Source organism: Asterias amurensis, chromosome 2, assembly GCF_032118995.1.
Source record: "Asterias amurensis chromosome 2, ASM3211899v1".
In the NCBI taxonomy this organism is placed as follows: Eukaryota; Metazoa; Echinodermata; class Asteroidea; order Forcipulatida; family Asteriidae; genus Asterias; species Asterias amurensis.
The window spans coordinates 1,305,656-1,323,571 of NC_092649.1; the positions used below are offsets into that span (position 1 = coordinate 1,305,656).

A 17,916-nucleotide genomic window follows, 5' to 3' on the forward strand; every position below is an offset into this window, starting at 1 on the left:
TTATGGAGTGTATGGATGCCAACAGCATGGGATCTTGGCTGTTAGCCCCCTCCTTTTTACCTGCAGAGTCGAGATCTTACATCAAGCAAATTGTGATTGATGGTTGCCAAAATTTATCATCTAGGAGTTCTGCTTCACTATTTAAAAACCTTAAGTCCGCAAGTAGCGAATGGTTTGGATTGAAGACAGAACATTTTCAAATACCAAAACTAGCTACAGGCACACACTGTAGAGAAAGTTGAAAAACTACATCATTGGATGTCAATAGTAAACGGATTTGAAAAGCATGGAGTTTCAGGAATTAACTTAAAAAAATCACTTCACAAACAAGCCCGGAATTTCAACTTGGAGAGTGCATAGCCATTTTCATTTTGCAAAGGGCACTTCCATTATGTCGGACCTCCTTACTTGAAATGTGGTGTCATTAGATGGTTATGGAAAGAAGTTTAACAGTTTTAAAGTAAAATTGCATTTAAAGGGAAGGTACACATTTGGTCATTGTCAAAGACCAGTCTTCTCACTTGGTGTATCTCCACATATGCATAAATAACAAACCTGTGAACATTTGAGCTCAATCGGTTGTAGAAGTTGCGAGATAATAATGAAAGAAAAAAACACCCTTGTCACATGAAGTTGTGTGCTTTCCGATGCTCGTCTCAAAATCAAATTCGTGGAAAATTACTTCTTTCTCGAAAACTACTTCACTTCAGAGGGAGCCGTTTCTCACAATGTTTTACACTATCAACCTCTCCCCATTACTGGTAATAAAGAAAGGTTTTGTGATGATACTTATTTTGAGTAATTACCAATAGTGTCCACTGCCTTTAACACTGGCTTGTTTTAATGCGAGGTTAGAGACTTAAAAAAAATACCCCCTTATTTTCATAAGGACTCTCTCTTGGAAAATTAGTGGATAAAAAACTAAATCTGACCTTTGAACTGTTCTCTTAAGTCAGGGAAATTACTGCAGTGGCTGATGTAACGTGAGTCACTGTGGAAAATGCCCTGAAATAATTACACAACTGCGGCATGACTTTTCAGACGACAAATTCACAAACATCAAATCTTCAAATCTGTACAGTTTATTCTTGGCTTTCGATGACCATGGAATAATATATTTTGTAAGAGCAGCGGCTTCATTTGATCCTTCTACATCTTCAGCATTTAATATTTTATTTTATTTTAAGTCAAAACTTGATTGCAATCATTTTTAAGACAATACAGTTGATCATTTGACTACAATGAAAGGTTTTTATATTAAAAAAGAGGCTCTATAAAAAAAAATAAGTCAAGATATATATTGGCAATCCCTTATCAAAATATATTATCAGTTATTGAAATAAACTAAATGATAATAGTATAGATAAAGGATAAAATACATTTACAACTACAAAATGGATATGTTCTTATACAATATTAGCCAATAACTTCATTTCATAAATTTATGTGTGGTTAGATTTCTCTCCAATGTTGAGGATAAACTGTAAGTACAGCGTGTCAATTGCAGTTTACTTTTAAATAAGTTCATCATGCCTAAAAAAAAATACCTCAAAATTGAAATATCTCTAGAACGAGAATCTGGTGTCTAGTCTACACCTGCACTGAAATTTACAAGCTCAATGTTGTACATCCTATATAAAAAATATTTTTAAAAGGTATGAGAGATATAGAGTTATCACAAGACAAGATCTTGTATATAATGGTGGAAAAAATACCCTGTTATGTAACAAATTGGTCTGAAACTTTTTCTTTTTCTTTCACAATTCTTTTTACTTTAAACTTTCCATTCTCTGGCATTAGTGGGAATTTATTTTTTATTTCCATAAACTTCAGAATACTATCGCTTTTGCATCATTGTTTTAGAAAAAAAGAAGCATTTTTATATTTGACCCTTGTTTTGTTCTTTTGTGGAATTGTCTTTTTTTATCAAAAATAAAAAAATCCCGGTTCCAACCTCAATATGCAAAAATTGAATTAATCAGGCGGAAAAAAAACCAGGGCACGATTATTACATAACGAATATCATTCATCGGTCATCAGGGAAAATCCCCTTTTTTTTTACCCCCCCCCCCCCAAAAAAAAAAAATGCCACAGATTGCAGAATGCATGTGTATGCAGAAACGTAGTTTTTGAGAAATAGGTAATTTCTCACTAAAATAATAAAAGACTTCTAGCTAGTAGTCTTTTATTTCTATCGGAAAGCAAATTCATTAAACAAGGGTGTTTTTATCTTTCATCATTTTCTCGCAACTTCGATGACCAATTGGACCCAAATTTTCACAGGCTTGTTATTGTATGCTTATGATGGGAGACATCAAGTGAGAACACTGGTCTGTGACAATTACCAAGCGTGTACAGTGCTTTTAACACATCTGTTGCAAATAAAACAGATACATTAATACATATACATGTACAATGTGAAGGACAAAACAGTTATCCATTCCAGTTTGTTATTTTAAAAAAGAGCCCAATTTGCTCTTATCACACATGCTTTCTGAGTATATCTTCACAATACAAACAACAGATTAGTGGATGACTTTGCTGCAAAATTTGTATCAAATCTATATACAAACACATCAAACGGTATTTTCAAAACACCTTGCAAAGTTTATCAGCAAGGAGTAGCGTGTCACCTACCATCAGAGAGAACTAACAGAAGTGCAAGGAAAGTTAAGACCTAATGACCTCCGGGTCAAGGGTCACAAAGGTGATGACCAAGCTATTACCCTGAGAACGTTTCCCCTGAATGAGTTTGAAGGTGATCAGCCAATGTCAAAAAAACTTTGTTGGCAGATGTAACAAAGCTGGTCATATACCCTCCTTTTTTTAAAAGGCACTGATTCCAATTATTAGCTTTAAAAATAATATGTTTTTGAGGTCTTGTGGTTTGATTGTTGATTTAGGTTTTTTGGTTTTTTTTTTTTATTATTGCTAAACTAGTATCTGCATGCAACAAAATACATGTAGCAGGAAACCAGTCACAAATAGGTACACACGAATTGGAAGTTTGGCTGTAAACCTATTTCTAGTGTTTGTTTGCTTTAAGCAGGTTTTGTCTTCCACCTTGTGCAGGCATCAACGGTTATTATAGATTGCATTCCTTTTTAACTTCAAAGGGTCTTTTCAATCTTTGGCTACAACTTAAATTTATGATTTATGACTCATTTTTTAAAATTTACTTTTTAAAGTCCCTGTTCAGGCTTATTACTATCAGCAATCTTGAAACTGTTTTCTTTTGAACCCTGAGCTCGACTTCACAAAGAGCTAAGACTAAGACCGATCTTTAATGATGTACATCAATCTCAATTGCCAAGCAAAGTGTGATGTCACAATACAAATCACTGCATATTGGCCCCTTGCAGAAAGGCTGCATCATGTACAATTCACACTTCAACTTCCAAAATGGCCCAACCTACATGTAGATTATTGTAATGATGTTGTGTCAGGGTGAATTGCATCAATATGGTAATAGGTACAACTCATCTGAACATTAAAGGAACACGTTGCCTTGGATCGGTCGAGTTGGTCTTTGAAAAGCGTTCTGTAGCCGTTTTTTTATGAAATGCATATGGGTAGAAAGATGTTGAAAAGTAGAATACAATGATCCACACAAATATGCCTTGAAATTGCGTGCTTTTCCTTTTACCTCGTCGACAAACACGGTCAGCCATTTATGGGAGTCAAATTTTTGACTCCCATAAATGGCCGACCGTGTTAGTTCGCGACGTAAAAGGAAAACCGTGCATATGCATTTCATAACAAACGGTTTCAAACGCTTTTTATAGACCAACTCGTCCGATCCAAGGCAACGTGTTCCTTTAATCCTAGTGTCTTGTGAACTTGGGTATTAAGAACTGCTCCTCGTAATGGTGAGGTTTGCAGAATCCCTAAAGTCATGTCACCAGATGAACTTGAGCCTTGAACTTGATGATTGTCTTCTATAAAATGAGGCCACTAGTAGAAGAGCCGGTTCCATACCCGGTGGAAAGTACAACACACCAGCATAGTGTAGAGCTTAATCATATTACATGATAGGAATACTGCATTAATAAAACCCTCTGAAGTAATCTTGATCACGATAAAGGAATCTTTCTAGACTGCTGGGCAAAATTTTATGGAGCTACTTTATGCAGAAAATACGGCTATCGTTTTACTGTTCAGCAAAAAAAAAAAACAGGATACTATTGAGTAATAGGGTGTTTTGACTGGGGATCTTATTCTGCTAAGCATAATTTATTTGTGCTTAGCTACTTGTTATCTATATAGAGCAGTCAGCTTGTGCATTCACCATGGATTTGCATTGTTACGACTTTCATTTTCATGCAGTAAGCACCGAAAGGTTAGTATGCCTTTTCGTGTGCTTACGGTTAGAAACGCTGTGAAATGGAAACTTGTACAGTAAGTTCAAAATCAGCCTACTAGCAGCTCTATGAAATTGGGCCCCTTTCAGAAACTAAGATTTTTTTTTATGCTAATTATCTATCAGAGTCATAATATGGTCAAGATATTCTTTCATTTTTACAAAAGGCTACATTGAAAAAGGTACACAAAAACAGAAAGGGAACAAACGAAAATGAAAAAAACACTAGATAAAATATAGTAAGTAATTGCAATCTTGTTCTACATTTCATTTTTCCGACTAACCATTCAGTAAAATTCATAAATTCTATCAATTCGTCACCTCTATCCTCTAAGTAAATTAAAGATGTCATGAAATTACAAAAACTGACGACAATCGTCAATATTCATGTCTATCACACCGTCTGCGTATAAGCTGTAACATCGTTACAAACAGCTCCCCTTCCTTTAAATGCACTACAAAAAGTCAACGGTATAAAATTAGCTACTTATATCACTGGTCCTTTTATATAAAACAAATTTCATTGCGTCATGATTAGCTACGACTCTACAAAAATATCAAACAAAGTCTCAGAAATTCATGGGACAACAATGGGAGCCGTTTTGGGGACACTAGGTGGCAGCAGACTAACCAGGTAGATCAATTGTTATTGGTAATGAGAGCATACTCAGAATGAACTTAACGATGGAAATTTACCTGGTAAGTCTGGTAGTGCTCAAAAGTCTCCCATTGGGAACAGCAAAACCACCCTCACAATGTTCTGTTATCAGCTCCGATATTAAGAACACAAAACTAAGAAAAAATTAAATAGGGGTTTGCTGTTGTTGTCGTTTTTTTGGAAGACCTAAACCAAACATGTTTTAAAACTTTAATTTATTCATGGCCGATGAGCTGAATAAACATCTTTCACTGTACATGCAACAGTATAGAGGAATGTCAAGCTTTATAAATCTGAATAAACAAAATAGTCCAAAAGAGATCTACCAAAATGTCTGTTTACATTTTACAAATATTATATACATTTTTATATACATTATTATGTTAACCTCTATTTTGATTGTATAGCTTCAACAAATATACAGCAATGATAGTTTCATAGTTCTCCTTCTTAAAGGCAAACTTAAGAAAGCTTTTTACAATTTAAGTCGTGTAAGTAGATGCTTGACTAGGTTCATAAACTTTAGCAGCGTCTTGTATTGGCCACATGCATTCATCATGTCAGCCAAATCCACACAGTAATTTACGGGCAGACAGTAATTTTGAGTGTTATGAGGGTGCATTTTTGGAAGGCGGTTGCACAGGTGTTGCTCGAACCAGCCAAATACTCCTGCTAAAATCCAACTAAGTGTGCCTTTTGGGTTCATGATCACCAAGGTAATCAGTGAATGTCTACAGATTTACATTAAACTTACAGTTATGAAAGTTGATCATTATCTTCAAATGGTTTAAGTTTAATGTAAACCTGTGGACATTGTGTTTTGTGTTACAAAAAGTACCCAAATCCTTTATGAAACTTTTTCCCCATTGAATGGCTTCATTTCATGTACATGTACAAGTACACTATCTCTACTAAGAGAAACTGCTGTACCTACTCACAAAAACATGGGGAAAAAACAGGCTTGAGGATTACTAAGCCGATCAGGGCCCAATTTCATGGCTCTGCTTACCGCCAAATTCTGCGCTTACGATCATGATATCCCGCTTACATGCAAGCGCTGAATTTCTGCGCTAGCCTTGTAAGCGTAGAATGCCTAATAAAGTAGAGTACGTAAGCGCCGATTCTGTGCTAACGGTAAGCAGAGCCATGAAATTGGGACCAGCTTACCACAGAATACTGTGCTTATACCGCCCTCTACAAACACATGATGCTATGGGCCACAAGCACAGAATTCTGCAGTAAGAAAGCCATGATGGTGAGCCCAGTTTATTCCCCCTTACCTTTTTTTTTGGACGAGTGTCGTAGAAAACTGTAAAAACGCTATGCAACATTTAGTGTGTTTGGAAGTTTCATCTTTACTTTTTGCAAAAAACAATTTCATGCCTAATAGTTTTGCAGGAGCATTTGTCTCTGAGCTAAGAATGAAGAAAGAAGGAGGGTGAAGATGATGCTGGGAATGAAGATGAAGAAGGAATGCAATACATCATGTAAGATGCAATGAAACAAAGTGGTGTGGGAAGGAGGATGGCTGGTTCATATTTATATACACACATGTAGAATAAAGAGCCTGTCTAACAGCTTTATTCCTTGTACTACATCTCTTTGGAACTCATTGCCCAGTGCATGTTACCCTTCACCTATAATCTAGATTATTTTTTAGAGGAATATAAATTCCTTGAATCAGCTCCCCTTATATGAGTTATTTTCTTCATGGAGCCTCTTACAAAGGGTGGCTTTTAGCCTTATTTATTTGAGGTGATTTTGCATGACAAAACAAATCATTTAAAAATGATCTGGTCAAATTCTTGAACATTTCAATAAACCAGAATGATGGACTTTGTGCTTGGCATTATTGTTCCTTAGGGGAAGTCACATGAGGCAATCTACAGGCAGCCAGTTCCAGGCAATATCCAGGAGAGAGTCAATTCACACTTGATTGTTAATATACTATTCTTTGAATAGCGTAAGAAATTGGTTGCCTGTAAAAATTGCCTCATTCGACACAGCCTTTATAATGCTCATTATTTCTCATTTATAAACCAGCCTAAAAAGCACTGGATACTCTGGTAATTACTCACAATAATTGTTAGCATAAAAACATACTTGGTAACGAGCCATGGAGAGCTGTTGATACATGTAGTATAAAACATTGTGAGAAACGGCTCCCTCTGAAGTAACATAGTTTTTGAGAAAGAAGTAATTTCTCCCTCAGATAATAATAAAAGACCTCAGCTGAAGCCTTTTATTATGCATCTGAAAGCACACAAAATCGTGCAACAAGGTTTTGTTTTTCTTTCTTTCATTATTCTCTTGTAACTTCGATGATCAATTTAGCCCAAATGTTCACAGACTTGTTATTCTATGCATACGTTCGGATACACCAAGTGAGAATACTGGTCTTTGACAATTACCAAACATGTCCAGTGCCTTTAAGATTGAAAAAGAGAAGCATCTTGAGGTAAGAGGCATGGATGTAGTGGATGCAATGGGAGGGCTTCAATGCTATGAATACAAGTCCTTTTTTTACATGCAAGAAAACATCGTTCAACCCTCTGAATGCATTTAATGACCAACCATTAGAACTCCATCAGCAATATTGAAAAATGGTGGACAAGTACTGCACTGTTTGGTTTGGCTGGATATGATGAGATTTATCAAAACCTAATAGTGTTATACATGTTGTATTCAGGCATGCCACTGTAACTTCACTAAAAAAGATCAATGATTGTGTATAGTATTTTTTCAATTTTGAATGGTAAAACTGAGATTCAAAAGAGGAAATCAGCTGATCCAAGGAAAAGTTGCATGCCTGCTGCAGTAGGAGGGTTGGCTGTGTAGATGCATTCACCACATGGTATCATATTTTGGGTTAGCACAGTGTTTCTTTACTATTGTGTATAAAATTGAATGGTCATTTAGTAGGAGGGTTGACTGCGTAATGTGTTTATCACATGATATCATACTTTGGGTTGGCATACATGTAGTGCATATATTCCTTATATACCCACAGTGGATAATATTGAATGGTTAGTTAGTAGGAGGGTTGACTGTGTAATGTGTAGATGCGTTCATCACATGATATTATACTTTGGGTTGGCATAGTGCATATATTACTCATACCCACAGTGGATAATATTGAATGATCAGACAGTAGAAAGGTTACACAGGAAGAAATAGAGGTTTGCTCTGCAACACTGGTCGATAACGACAGCTTCATGTCAACCTCAGATAAACAAAAGTTATAACATTAATGAAGGAATAAATTGCATAAGTACACAGTCACAATTACTTAAAGTTCATATCCATGCAAGGTGCTTTGAGTGTCTTCCTTATTTATAGGAGCTTGCTGTTTTAAACTCTCTCAAATTAAATTCACTGCAAAAACCTGACCTAACAGTAACGGCAAATAAATACAAACAGTCAAGTTCCAATTCTAAATAAACTCACTTACTACAAAGTGCGTGCCGTTTTTTAGTGAAAGTTTTGGTAAACGATGATATATTTGATTTGTTTGTTTGTCGCGTGAACAGTGTGCATTATCTATCATTAACCATGTCTGTTCATTGTAATTGACTACATGTATAAAACATCAGTCACATCTGGGAACAATTATGATGGACCGTTCCAGCAAAAAATAATGCTAAAAAACAAAATTAATGTGTTTGGCAAAACCTCAGTGGGATACCAGTGGTAACACAGGGTAGGCATTTACACTGCTGTTTTTTTCTCTTCACAATTGATTAAAGGTCCCCACAGCGTTTTTTCTTTGTTCAACTTGATCCCCACAGGGGAACTCCTTAGAAAAGGGAATACTAGAGTGTTCTGCATAGCTAATATTGTGTGCAATAGGCACAAGGGACTACTAGAGTGTTCTGCATAGCTAATATTGTGTGCAATAGGCACAAGGGAATACTCGTTCTGCATAGCTAATATTGTGTGCAATAGGCACAGCCGCAGACCCTATCTCGTTGTGAGGTCACAGTGTCAATTTTTTGCTGGAAGTGCAGTGTTCACAAACGTTAATGATTATGTTTACCATTCGCTAACATTGCACTTTTGGCTTAAAACATCATTGCCTACCAATTGGATTGACCCGTTGAGCTGACTTTACATTCATCTACTGTCTGAAAATGGTCTGCCATTAAAAATTCTAGTCGTCTCTAAGTAACTAAGGAAACTAAGTAACTTTGTTTTGTTCTAAACTCTAAGAATCAAGAGAATTTTTGTTGTTGTCGTCACTTATGGTTAACCATAAGCACAGGTTCAAAATGCTGGAACCCTGATGATGCACATTCTTTAAAAAAAACTGCCTCAAAAAATTCTACATGCTCTTTCAAGAACAGCGCGAAACATTTAACTTTTACATACTCAACAAAAATGCACATTCACAGTTTGGCAACGAGGAGAGTAAAAAAAAAAAGGACGGCAAGTGTGGAATGAAGAAGGAATGATGATTTAATTTTTTTTGTTTTTAATTTACAAATCAGTTAGCCCGCCACCGTGGGAGACACAATGTGTGAAACAGTACCTCACTGGCTGTTGTGTTGTTGTCATGGTGATATCTTACAGACTGTCATATCTTAGGCTGCGCAACTCCTCTTCCGTTAAACCTGTGGTATATTTTTTGTGTTTTGATGTCAAACAGCAAAAAGAAACATGAACTGTTTAGCAAAGAAAAAAAAAGAGAGAGAATATAGCTAACGAACCCTTGCTTGGATACTTTAAAAAGCTTTGAAATTACAGGGGCCACCAAGCAAGCATTTTCTAAACGTACATGTAATTACCACCGTTGAGTAGAGAAAGCTAAGAGGGAATGATAAAACTGAGTTAATAAGCGCACTTTAGAATGGACCCACCAGAAGCAAATTGCTTGTTCTGAGCCTAGGCTGTTGTTCTTTAGACACAACACAACAGGCATGATATTTTGGTGCTCAGAAAAAAACAGGAACATTTTATTAAGTGCAAGCGCTGACGTACATGTACACATGGCTTATAGGTTTTTATAGAATTCTCAGGCCTTGTTCTTAAAAAAATGTATCCAACTTGCCTAGGGCAAAAATATCTGGACATGATTTGGAAGTAGGAAGAACATCACGATTGGTTGCTTCGTTTCCAACAAATTTAACACTTCGTTTAAAAATTTGTGTGACATATTTACACTGTGGTCGTCTATTTTTGCAACCTCCGTTGGCAAAAAACTTGGGCACAAGGTGGTCGCTAATGACCACCAAAAACCGTCAAATTTGACTTTTTTAAACAGTCACAACTTAAATATTACAACCCCATATTATAACGCCCTGATTCGTTTGGTTAAAGCGATTGTAGAGCTTTCATTTGGTGTGATGTTCAACAAAGTGTGCTATTGAAAAATTTGAAAGAAACACGGTTGAACATGGTGTTTGTTTTTGCTTTCTTAGCATTAATCTGTGCACCGAAGGGTTTAGCTAGCTTGGGTTGTATCCCTGATTGTCAAAAAAAAGCCTATGCCTACCGATACTGAAAATCAAAATAGATTAAACAATGTCCGATGGCTCAGGGTTGGGGGTTGAGCCTCTTCTGGACTTAGGTCTCGTCGGGACTGGCGGGGGTACCTTCAACCGACCGTTAGATTCAGTTTTCAACTCACCAGCAAGTTTCTCAACCTGAGCCGGTAACGTTTCAGGGAGCTCCGGAGGGGGTATGCTAGGCGGGGGCGGCGAGCTTGGAATCGGCTCTAGAGTCAGCAGACCGGGCGATAGTGGGATGGGGGAATGCTGGCTGGGTGACAGTGGGGCGACGTCCATACTAAGCGGGCTGGTGAGGGAACGTTTCTCAGGCCGGCTCGGGATGGGCGGAGGGGCCTCATCTCCCTCGCCTAAGGAGGATCTTGGGGAGTAATCACCATCGCTCAGTCTGTTGACGGTCGACGATATGGAATGGGACCGGTTCTTGATTGGTATCGCCGGGGGCGCTTGGTCGTACCCTGTTCGTCGTCTTGAGGAGGCAATGGGGTTAGCCCCTCCAATGCTTATCTTCTTGGTAGGAAGAGGAGGGGGTGGGGAGGTGTCTCCGTTCTCCGGTAGTTCATGAGGTAAGGGTTTTGCTGCGTCGATTAAGATGGATCGTGGAGAGGAGGAATCAACCTGAGTGGCAGGCTAGTTTGGGGGGTTATATTTTTTTTGGGGGGGAAGGGAAATAAAATAAAATGAAATATTATTTACATGAAGAACCGAAGCAAGTATAAACCTACATGCAAGGGTATTAATGTTAAATAATAATGACAATTTGTTAAGTGTCCATCTATGAAACATGCTTCTAGGCGCTTATCAATCAAATATAAAAAAGCAAAAACAGTCCATACAGTTTTAAAACTGTAGAGAACAACGTTTAAAAGCTCTTTATAGTTGCTGGTACATTAACTATATATAATCAGTCAAAAACAGTTAGGATAAAGACTGATTCAGAAACCTGGCAATGCTAAAAATAGAAACCTAGTGTCATTAATAAAGGTAAACCCAGTGGTTAAAAAAATCATGTAAATATAGGTTTGTCTTAAAGACATTGGACACTGTTGGTAATTATTCAAAATAATTATTACCATAAAACCTTACTTGGTTACAAGTAATGGAGACAAATAAAACATTGTGAGAAACGGCTCCCTCTGAAGTAGCGTAGTTTTCGAGAAAGAACTAATTTTCCACAAAATTTGATTTTGAAAGCACATAACTTCATGTGACAAGAATGGGTGTTTTTTTCTTTCATTATTATCTTGCAACTTCGACAACCAAATTGAGCTCAAATTTCCACAGGTTTGTTATTTTATGTATTATGTTGAGATACACCAAGTGAGAAGACTGGTCTTTGACAACTACCAATAGTGGCCAGTGTCTGTAGAGATTTTTGGGCCAGTTCAGTTGCCAGTAATTGAGTAACTATTTACATTTATTCTGCCATTTCACAAAGTACAGAAACAATACTTGCAAACAAAAGTTTAGCTATAAAAAGACAAAAAGCATAGTTTACAGAACTGCCTGCAGGCATACAGGCTGAATAGCAGAAAAGATGAAAGATGAGGGTGGATTGGGTAATGGCAGGAAATGGTTGGGAGAGGGAACAGCAGGGAAATAGGAACAGAGACAGCCCAGTTCAAGCTGGCCTGGGGTTAACAAGAGTGTACTTAAACACTGTGACCAGGAAGTCTGTCATTCCTAACCTAATGCACACTGAGTTTACATGGTTCTAGGAATGGTCAAAGCTCAATGAATACCAGATATTAACCCTTCAAAGACCATTAAGTTATGTCAGAATTTGTTTTAAATTGCACAGAACAGAGACATATTAAAAATGGTAATAAAACAAAGGAAGGTGGAATAATATATACAAATATGACCAGACAATTGACAATCAATTTAAAAAAAGGGCAGAAAAGGATCAACACAGGGTAGACAAAAAAATAGTATTAGTCCTAAAGAGTATTAAAAAAAATATGACCTGACAATTAGCAATTAATTTTAAAAGGGCAAAACAAGACTAGGCTGGCTAGGCTGGTAGCCCCAAGTCAAACAATCCGCACTGCTTGTTCAACGAATCAATTCAATTCAATTCAATATTTATATTTTAGTAGCATAAATGCATAAAGACAATGATATGGTGAAGGCACGATCATAATCAGCAAAAGTGCCCTTTAAAGCAGTAAGCTGGGAACACACTTGTGGTTGTACCTGTTAGTTCTGCATCTAACAGTAAATGGTATAAAAAAGGGTTAAAAGGGTTAGAATAGTGTATGAGATTTAAAAGCAGCCAATGAAAGCCTAGAATAGAATGATAAGAAAACTAAGTTTGAACTCTCACTTGATTGGTGTCAAAGAGTCGAAAAAAAGTTGTTAAATTTGCAGCGGGGATAAAGCATATTATTTTCAAGCGCAAATTTAACATCTGTTTAATCATTGCGGCACCCGCTGCCAAACCATATATATTTTGAACTGCCTCTAGCTACCGAGCAATCTCGGTGGTCTTGTTTGTCAGACATCTGGTCTAGAATTGCCAGGGGGGGGGGGGGGGTTAAACCCCTCCTAAGTAATATGCATGTGATTTTTTTCTTAGGACTCGGGAAAGTACTGAGTATACATCGGTGTACTGTAAGGGTAAACCAGAACATAAAACAATTAGAGATGACTGTGATCAGAATGGATAGACGTACCTTCCTTTCTGGCAAGGCTGGAGGTGCATTGGGATCGTCCACGGCAGCCCCCGCGTCATCCCGTGAACTGGTGGTTGATGAACTACTCGTTACTATGGCAACATAAAGAGAAAATTTATTGATATTATTATTTAACATACATTTATATAGTGCCTTTCCAAAGGATTGAAGCGCAATACAATATAATTTTTTTTATTTTATATTATATTAAATAAAAAATACACTGCAAAATAGTACAGACTGTCCAAGACATTGTTTTAAGTGGATTTGAAACCAACAGTTTTTTTTCAGAACCACCCCAACTCATTTAGAGATTATCATCAGATGTTGTTACTGCAAACCTTTATTACATTGTATTTCCACCATGCAAGTTTCAAAATCCTACATGTTGACCCAATTCACCCGACGTCATCATCAGAATAATATTGGATGCAACATTTTGTGGGGCAATGTCGCTATGCGTTAATCAGTGAAGTGTGCATTTTAGGCGACACGGCATTTACACGTAAACCTATTGACCACCAAAATGGTGAGCGTGGCACAGTCGACGTGTGTGACGCGCGTGCAAGGGGGTCAATATAAGAACCTGCTTGTTATTGTAAATATACATACCTGATCCAGATGAGTTGGGTCTGGACCCATTGCTGTACCTAGGAGGAAGGGTAGGACCCTTGTAGTTCTCTCTAAGGAGGTTATCCTTATGAGGAGACTTAAGATGTTTATCGGTCGGGGTGAGAGATCGTGGACTTCCAGTTTCTTGAAAATCAGGAGACTGGAGAGATGCAGCTGTAAAATGCAATGACAGAGGGCTCAATGATTCAACTCAATTCAATTTCAATGATGCAAAGCGTACATAAGACATCAGACATAAGAAACTTTAATACTCTCCAAAAAGAAGAAATTCCATGGCTCGCACAAGTTTTAAAGGCAGTGGACACTATTGGTAATTATTTAAAATAATTATGAGAATAAAATCTGACTTGGTAATAAGAAACGGAGAGCTGTTGATAGTACAAAACATTGTGAGAAACAGCTCCCTCTGAAGTAATGTAGTTTTCGAGAAAGAAGTAATTCTCCCGAATTTGGTTTTGAGACCTCAGAATTAGATTTTGAGGTCTCAAAATCCAGCATCTGAAAACAGAAGTGTGGTTTTTCTTTCATTATTATCTCGCAACTTTGACAACCACTTGAGCTCAAACTTTCACAGGTTTGTTAATTTATGCATGTTGAGTAGACCCAGTGGGAAGACTGGTCTTTGACAATGACCAATAGTGTCCAGTGTCTTTAAAAGCATCACAAATATCATAAAGTTACAAAAGGAAGTATACAAATATTGCTCAAGAAACACTGCACAAAGATACTCGATACAAGTAATTATAAAAAAACGAACGCACCCTATCAGATAAGGGGGGGGGGGGGGGGGGGGAATTGCTGTTGAAAAGCTGTTTCAAACAAATGAAATATCAACCTGTCTATAAATGTGTCCACGGTGCTATTATCCCAAATGTGTGAGGGTAACTCCAAAGGAATGGTCCAGTACGTTCAAAGGACCTGACCTGTCCCTTGAGTTTACGCACGTTTTGAGCACAGAATCTAAGCCTAAATCTAAAGAACTAGCATTTAACTTACTACTTGATCTGTCCGGTATGCTGGAGGAGGAATCCGATTTCTTGACTTGCAGCTTGGTCTTGGAACCAGTCTGGGCCAAGAAAAGACACAGTTTCAAAATGAAGTCATTTTGGGAAATTTCAATTTCATAAAGAGAGACAAGAGGTGGACTTCACAAATAGTTAAACCAGTCTTATCTGGAGTTACTCGTCCTCTTAAATGTCTTAGGACTAGCCTTAAGTTTTATTATAACACACCTCTTGCTTGTTCTGTATTATAGGTGGCTGAAACACGGTCACGTAGGATGAACTAGTATAGTCTAGTGATCACGCCAGCGTGTTTTGCAGGAACAGAACCCAGGCGGGCACAAGTCTTTGAAAAGAGTGCCTGGTTACAGCGCCCTCTCTTGAATTAAACCGTGGACAGCAACTACAAAACTTCCTTTCTTTTCCAGATTTCTTTTCTTACATCACATTTAAGACCGAGGTGTATTATAAAACACATATTGACTGACATAACTTGGTAACTAGTGTACTTCTATTCCCCCCGAGGGCCTCTGAGTGACCAGAAGAGGAACCTGTGTATAATATCTCCTCCTAAGTTAGGACTAGTCTTAACTCTTTGTGAAATCGGCCCATGACTTCTTTCCTTGTCTTTACGGGTTTGAATAAGCCATTTGCGAGGCGATTGAATACTTTCTGGAACACTGATTTCCTTAGTCACAGTTAGTGACCACTTACATTTGAACTTTCCAGACTAACAAAAAACTGTTGATACGTACAGATGTGGCAAGACTTTACTCAAATCTTACGTACAGATGTGGCAAGACTTTACTCAAATCTTACGTACAGATGTGGCAAGACTTTACTCAAATCTTACTCGCAAATGGCTTATTGCTGCAAATGACCACTTGGAAAATGTTTGTTGTGGAAATTCAGGACTGTCACATGGTTGTGGTGCCTTCTTTTGTATAACTCTAAGGTGACAGCAGACATACACAGACTTTTGGTATACTTCTGGGCACAGTGTATATTACCACAAGTAACCGTAGTAAGTTTGCTGCCACTGATGAGCATCCCCAAAAGTCTCCCATTGAAACACTGTTGGTTCCTGGTTTTGACCAAGGCCAAATTTCAGACACAAGGTTTTGTGCTTAGCAAATATTAGCAGGATACCAGTCAGAAATGTTGAATATATGACATGGCATTTTGGCTGGTAACCTGTTCTGCTAAGCATAATTTGGTTGTGCTTAGAGCTTCTTAGCAATTTGGCCCAATGTGATGGGTTAGACTTGATCGTTGAGAATGACGACACAGTGAAATACAAATGAGTGCAATGGTACTTCTGATTGGATGGAATATCGACCAGCCCACTGATTGGACGATAGACTTTTTATCAGGCATCCTCCATCTTTGTCATGAATCCTGTCTTCAAGAGCAATTAGGAGTACTGATTCTTATCATACCAAAAAGGGATCTGACTATCCTATTGGTAAATCAGTACCTAACGTGCACATGCATCTGAAGGATCTTTTGGAAGGATCTTTTTGATTAATCCGGTGTCCCAGGGAATTCTGTCCACCGGAGATTCTATCCCCCCCCCCCCCTTATGAAATTAACGTGGGCTGAGGAGGAGGATTCAAAAGAGGGCGCTATCAGAAGAAATGTGTACACAGTTCGCCATATGGGGGACCGAATCTCCAGCCACACCGGCACCTCGTTTGTTGTAACTATTACCAACGAAACCTCATTTCGTAGTTCAAAGACCTTTCTAGGGACAGAAACTGATGGTTGTGGAGAGACCTTGAGAGGTCTCGGGTTCACATCCTACATGTAAGTGTTCAAAACAAGGCTCAGTTTCATAAAGCTGTTAAGCAGATAACCCTGCTTAGAAAAAGAATAAAATCTGGGCAACAACAAAAATGAGTGGTGCACCAGTCACAACAATGTAGAATTTATGGAGTTTTAGCTGGTGACCTGTTTCTGCTAAGCAATATGTTTTAGTGCTTAGCAAGTTTCCTAGCTTTCAGGCTTTATGAAACTTGAGCACAGGTCTGTCACTACTATCAGGGAACAATTTCACAGAGCCGATTTAGCAGAAAATATTGATTAACAACTTTCTGCTTAGCAGAAATGAGCAACACGATTCTGGTAAGCAAGGTTGGTTGCGCTTTTTAACTTTTTCTGCTTAAAAGCAGCTCTATGAAATTGGGATCAGATCAGGGGTCGGAGGAGGAAAGATTGACCCCCTAAGCTTTCAGAAAAAAATACACAATAAATCCTGGAAGAAAGTTTAAAAGGGGGAAACTAGAGTAGGTCTGTTATCATACGTTAAAAAGGTGTGAAATACATTTAATACTCTTAATTAAAGAGCTAAGAGTTGAGACAACAATCTGACAATTGTAGGAAGAGAATAATTATACAGAAAGTGTCACACAACAAGTTTTCTCAGTTTAAGGAAGAACTTACCAAACCTACTTACTATTTTGATGTGGAAATACACATACAAAAAAGTATTTCTGACAGTAAGTAGTAGAATATGAACAGGTGGCACAATATGTAAGTGATAGATGTATGTTTTATGAGTACATGGAATAAATGAACCTACTGTACATAGGTTCAATCAAAACCCTCCGACTTTCCAGAACATTTGCCGAGAGTTATGATCAATATAGGGACTTCAACTGCAGCAAGCATTGAATTTCACTCTTGAAGGGGCAAAGCGATTTTCCCTCTGGTAAAGGGGCTCTACATGAGGGGAATTGTAAATTTAGATTGGAACTTTGCAAATGGCACAACAAAAGCACAGGGCCTGTGTCCCCGTGTCCCCCATATGGGAAATTCTGGATCTGGATCAGTACTGCAAGCAATCTCCCAATTTGGGCTAAAGGAAGATGATTCAACAGAGGGCGCTATCAGAAGAAATTGTGCAAAACTTGCCATGTAGGGGACAGAAACTCTTGCCACACCAGTGTCCTAGGAAAAACTGTCCCACATAGATGTTGTCCTCCATGAGGGAAACTAACATGGGCTGGAGGAGGATGTTTCAAAAGAAGGGGCTATCAGAAGAAGTTTGTACAGTTAGCCTGAACATCTGGGTCACACTTCCAGG

The 17,916-nt window shown here is 37.9% G+C and overlaps 1 protein-coding gene across 4 annotated transcripts in view; it reads right to left on the bottom strand.

Moving 5' to 3' along the window:
• Window positions 1-2,065: 2,065 nt before the first annotated feature.
• Window positions 2,066-17,916, bottom strand: part of LOC139950159 (dedicator of cytokinesis protein 3-like) — a 96,558-nt gene continuing 80,707 nt past the window's right edge. For 3 of the 4 annotated variants that reach the window (XM_071948800.1, XM_071948810.1, XM_071948785.1), the window contains 4 exons: window positions 14,827-14,896; window positions 13,810-13,983; window positions 13,198-13,289; window positions 2,066-11,152 (listed from right to left, as the gene is read on the bottom strand). In XM_071948800.1, the coding sequence (XP_071804901.1) occupies window positions 10,532-11,152; window positions 13,198-13,289; window positions 13,810-13,983; window positions 14,827-14,896 (957 nt within the window). In that variant the 3' untranslated portion in view covers window positions 2,066-10,531. The remainder of the gene's footprint in view (window positions 11,153-13,197; window positions 13,290-13,809; window positions 13,984-14,826; window positions 14,897-17,916) is intronic. The other variant, XM_071948793.1, reaches the window with a different exon arrangement.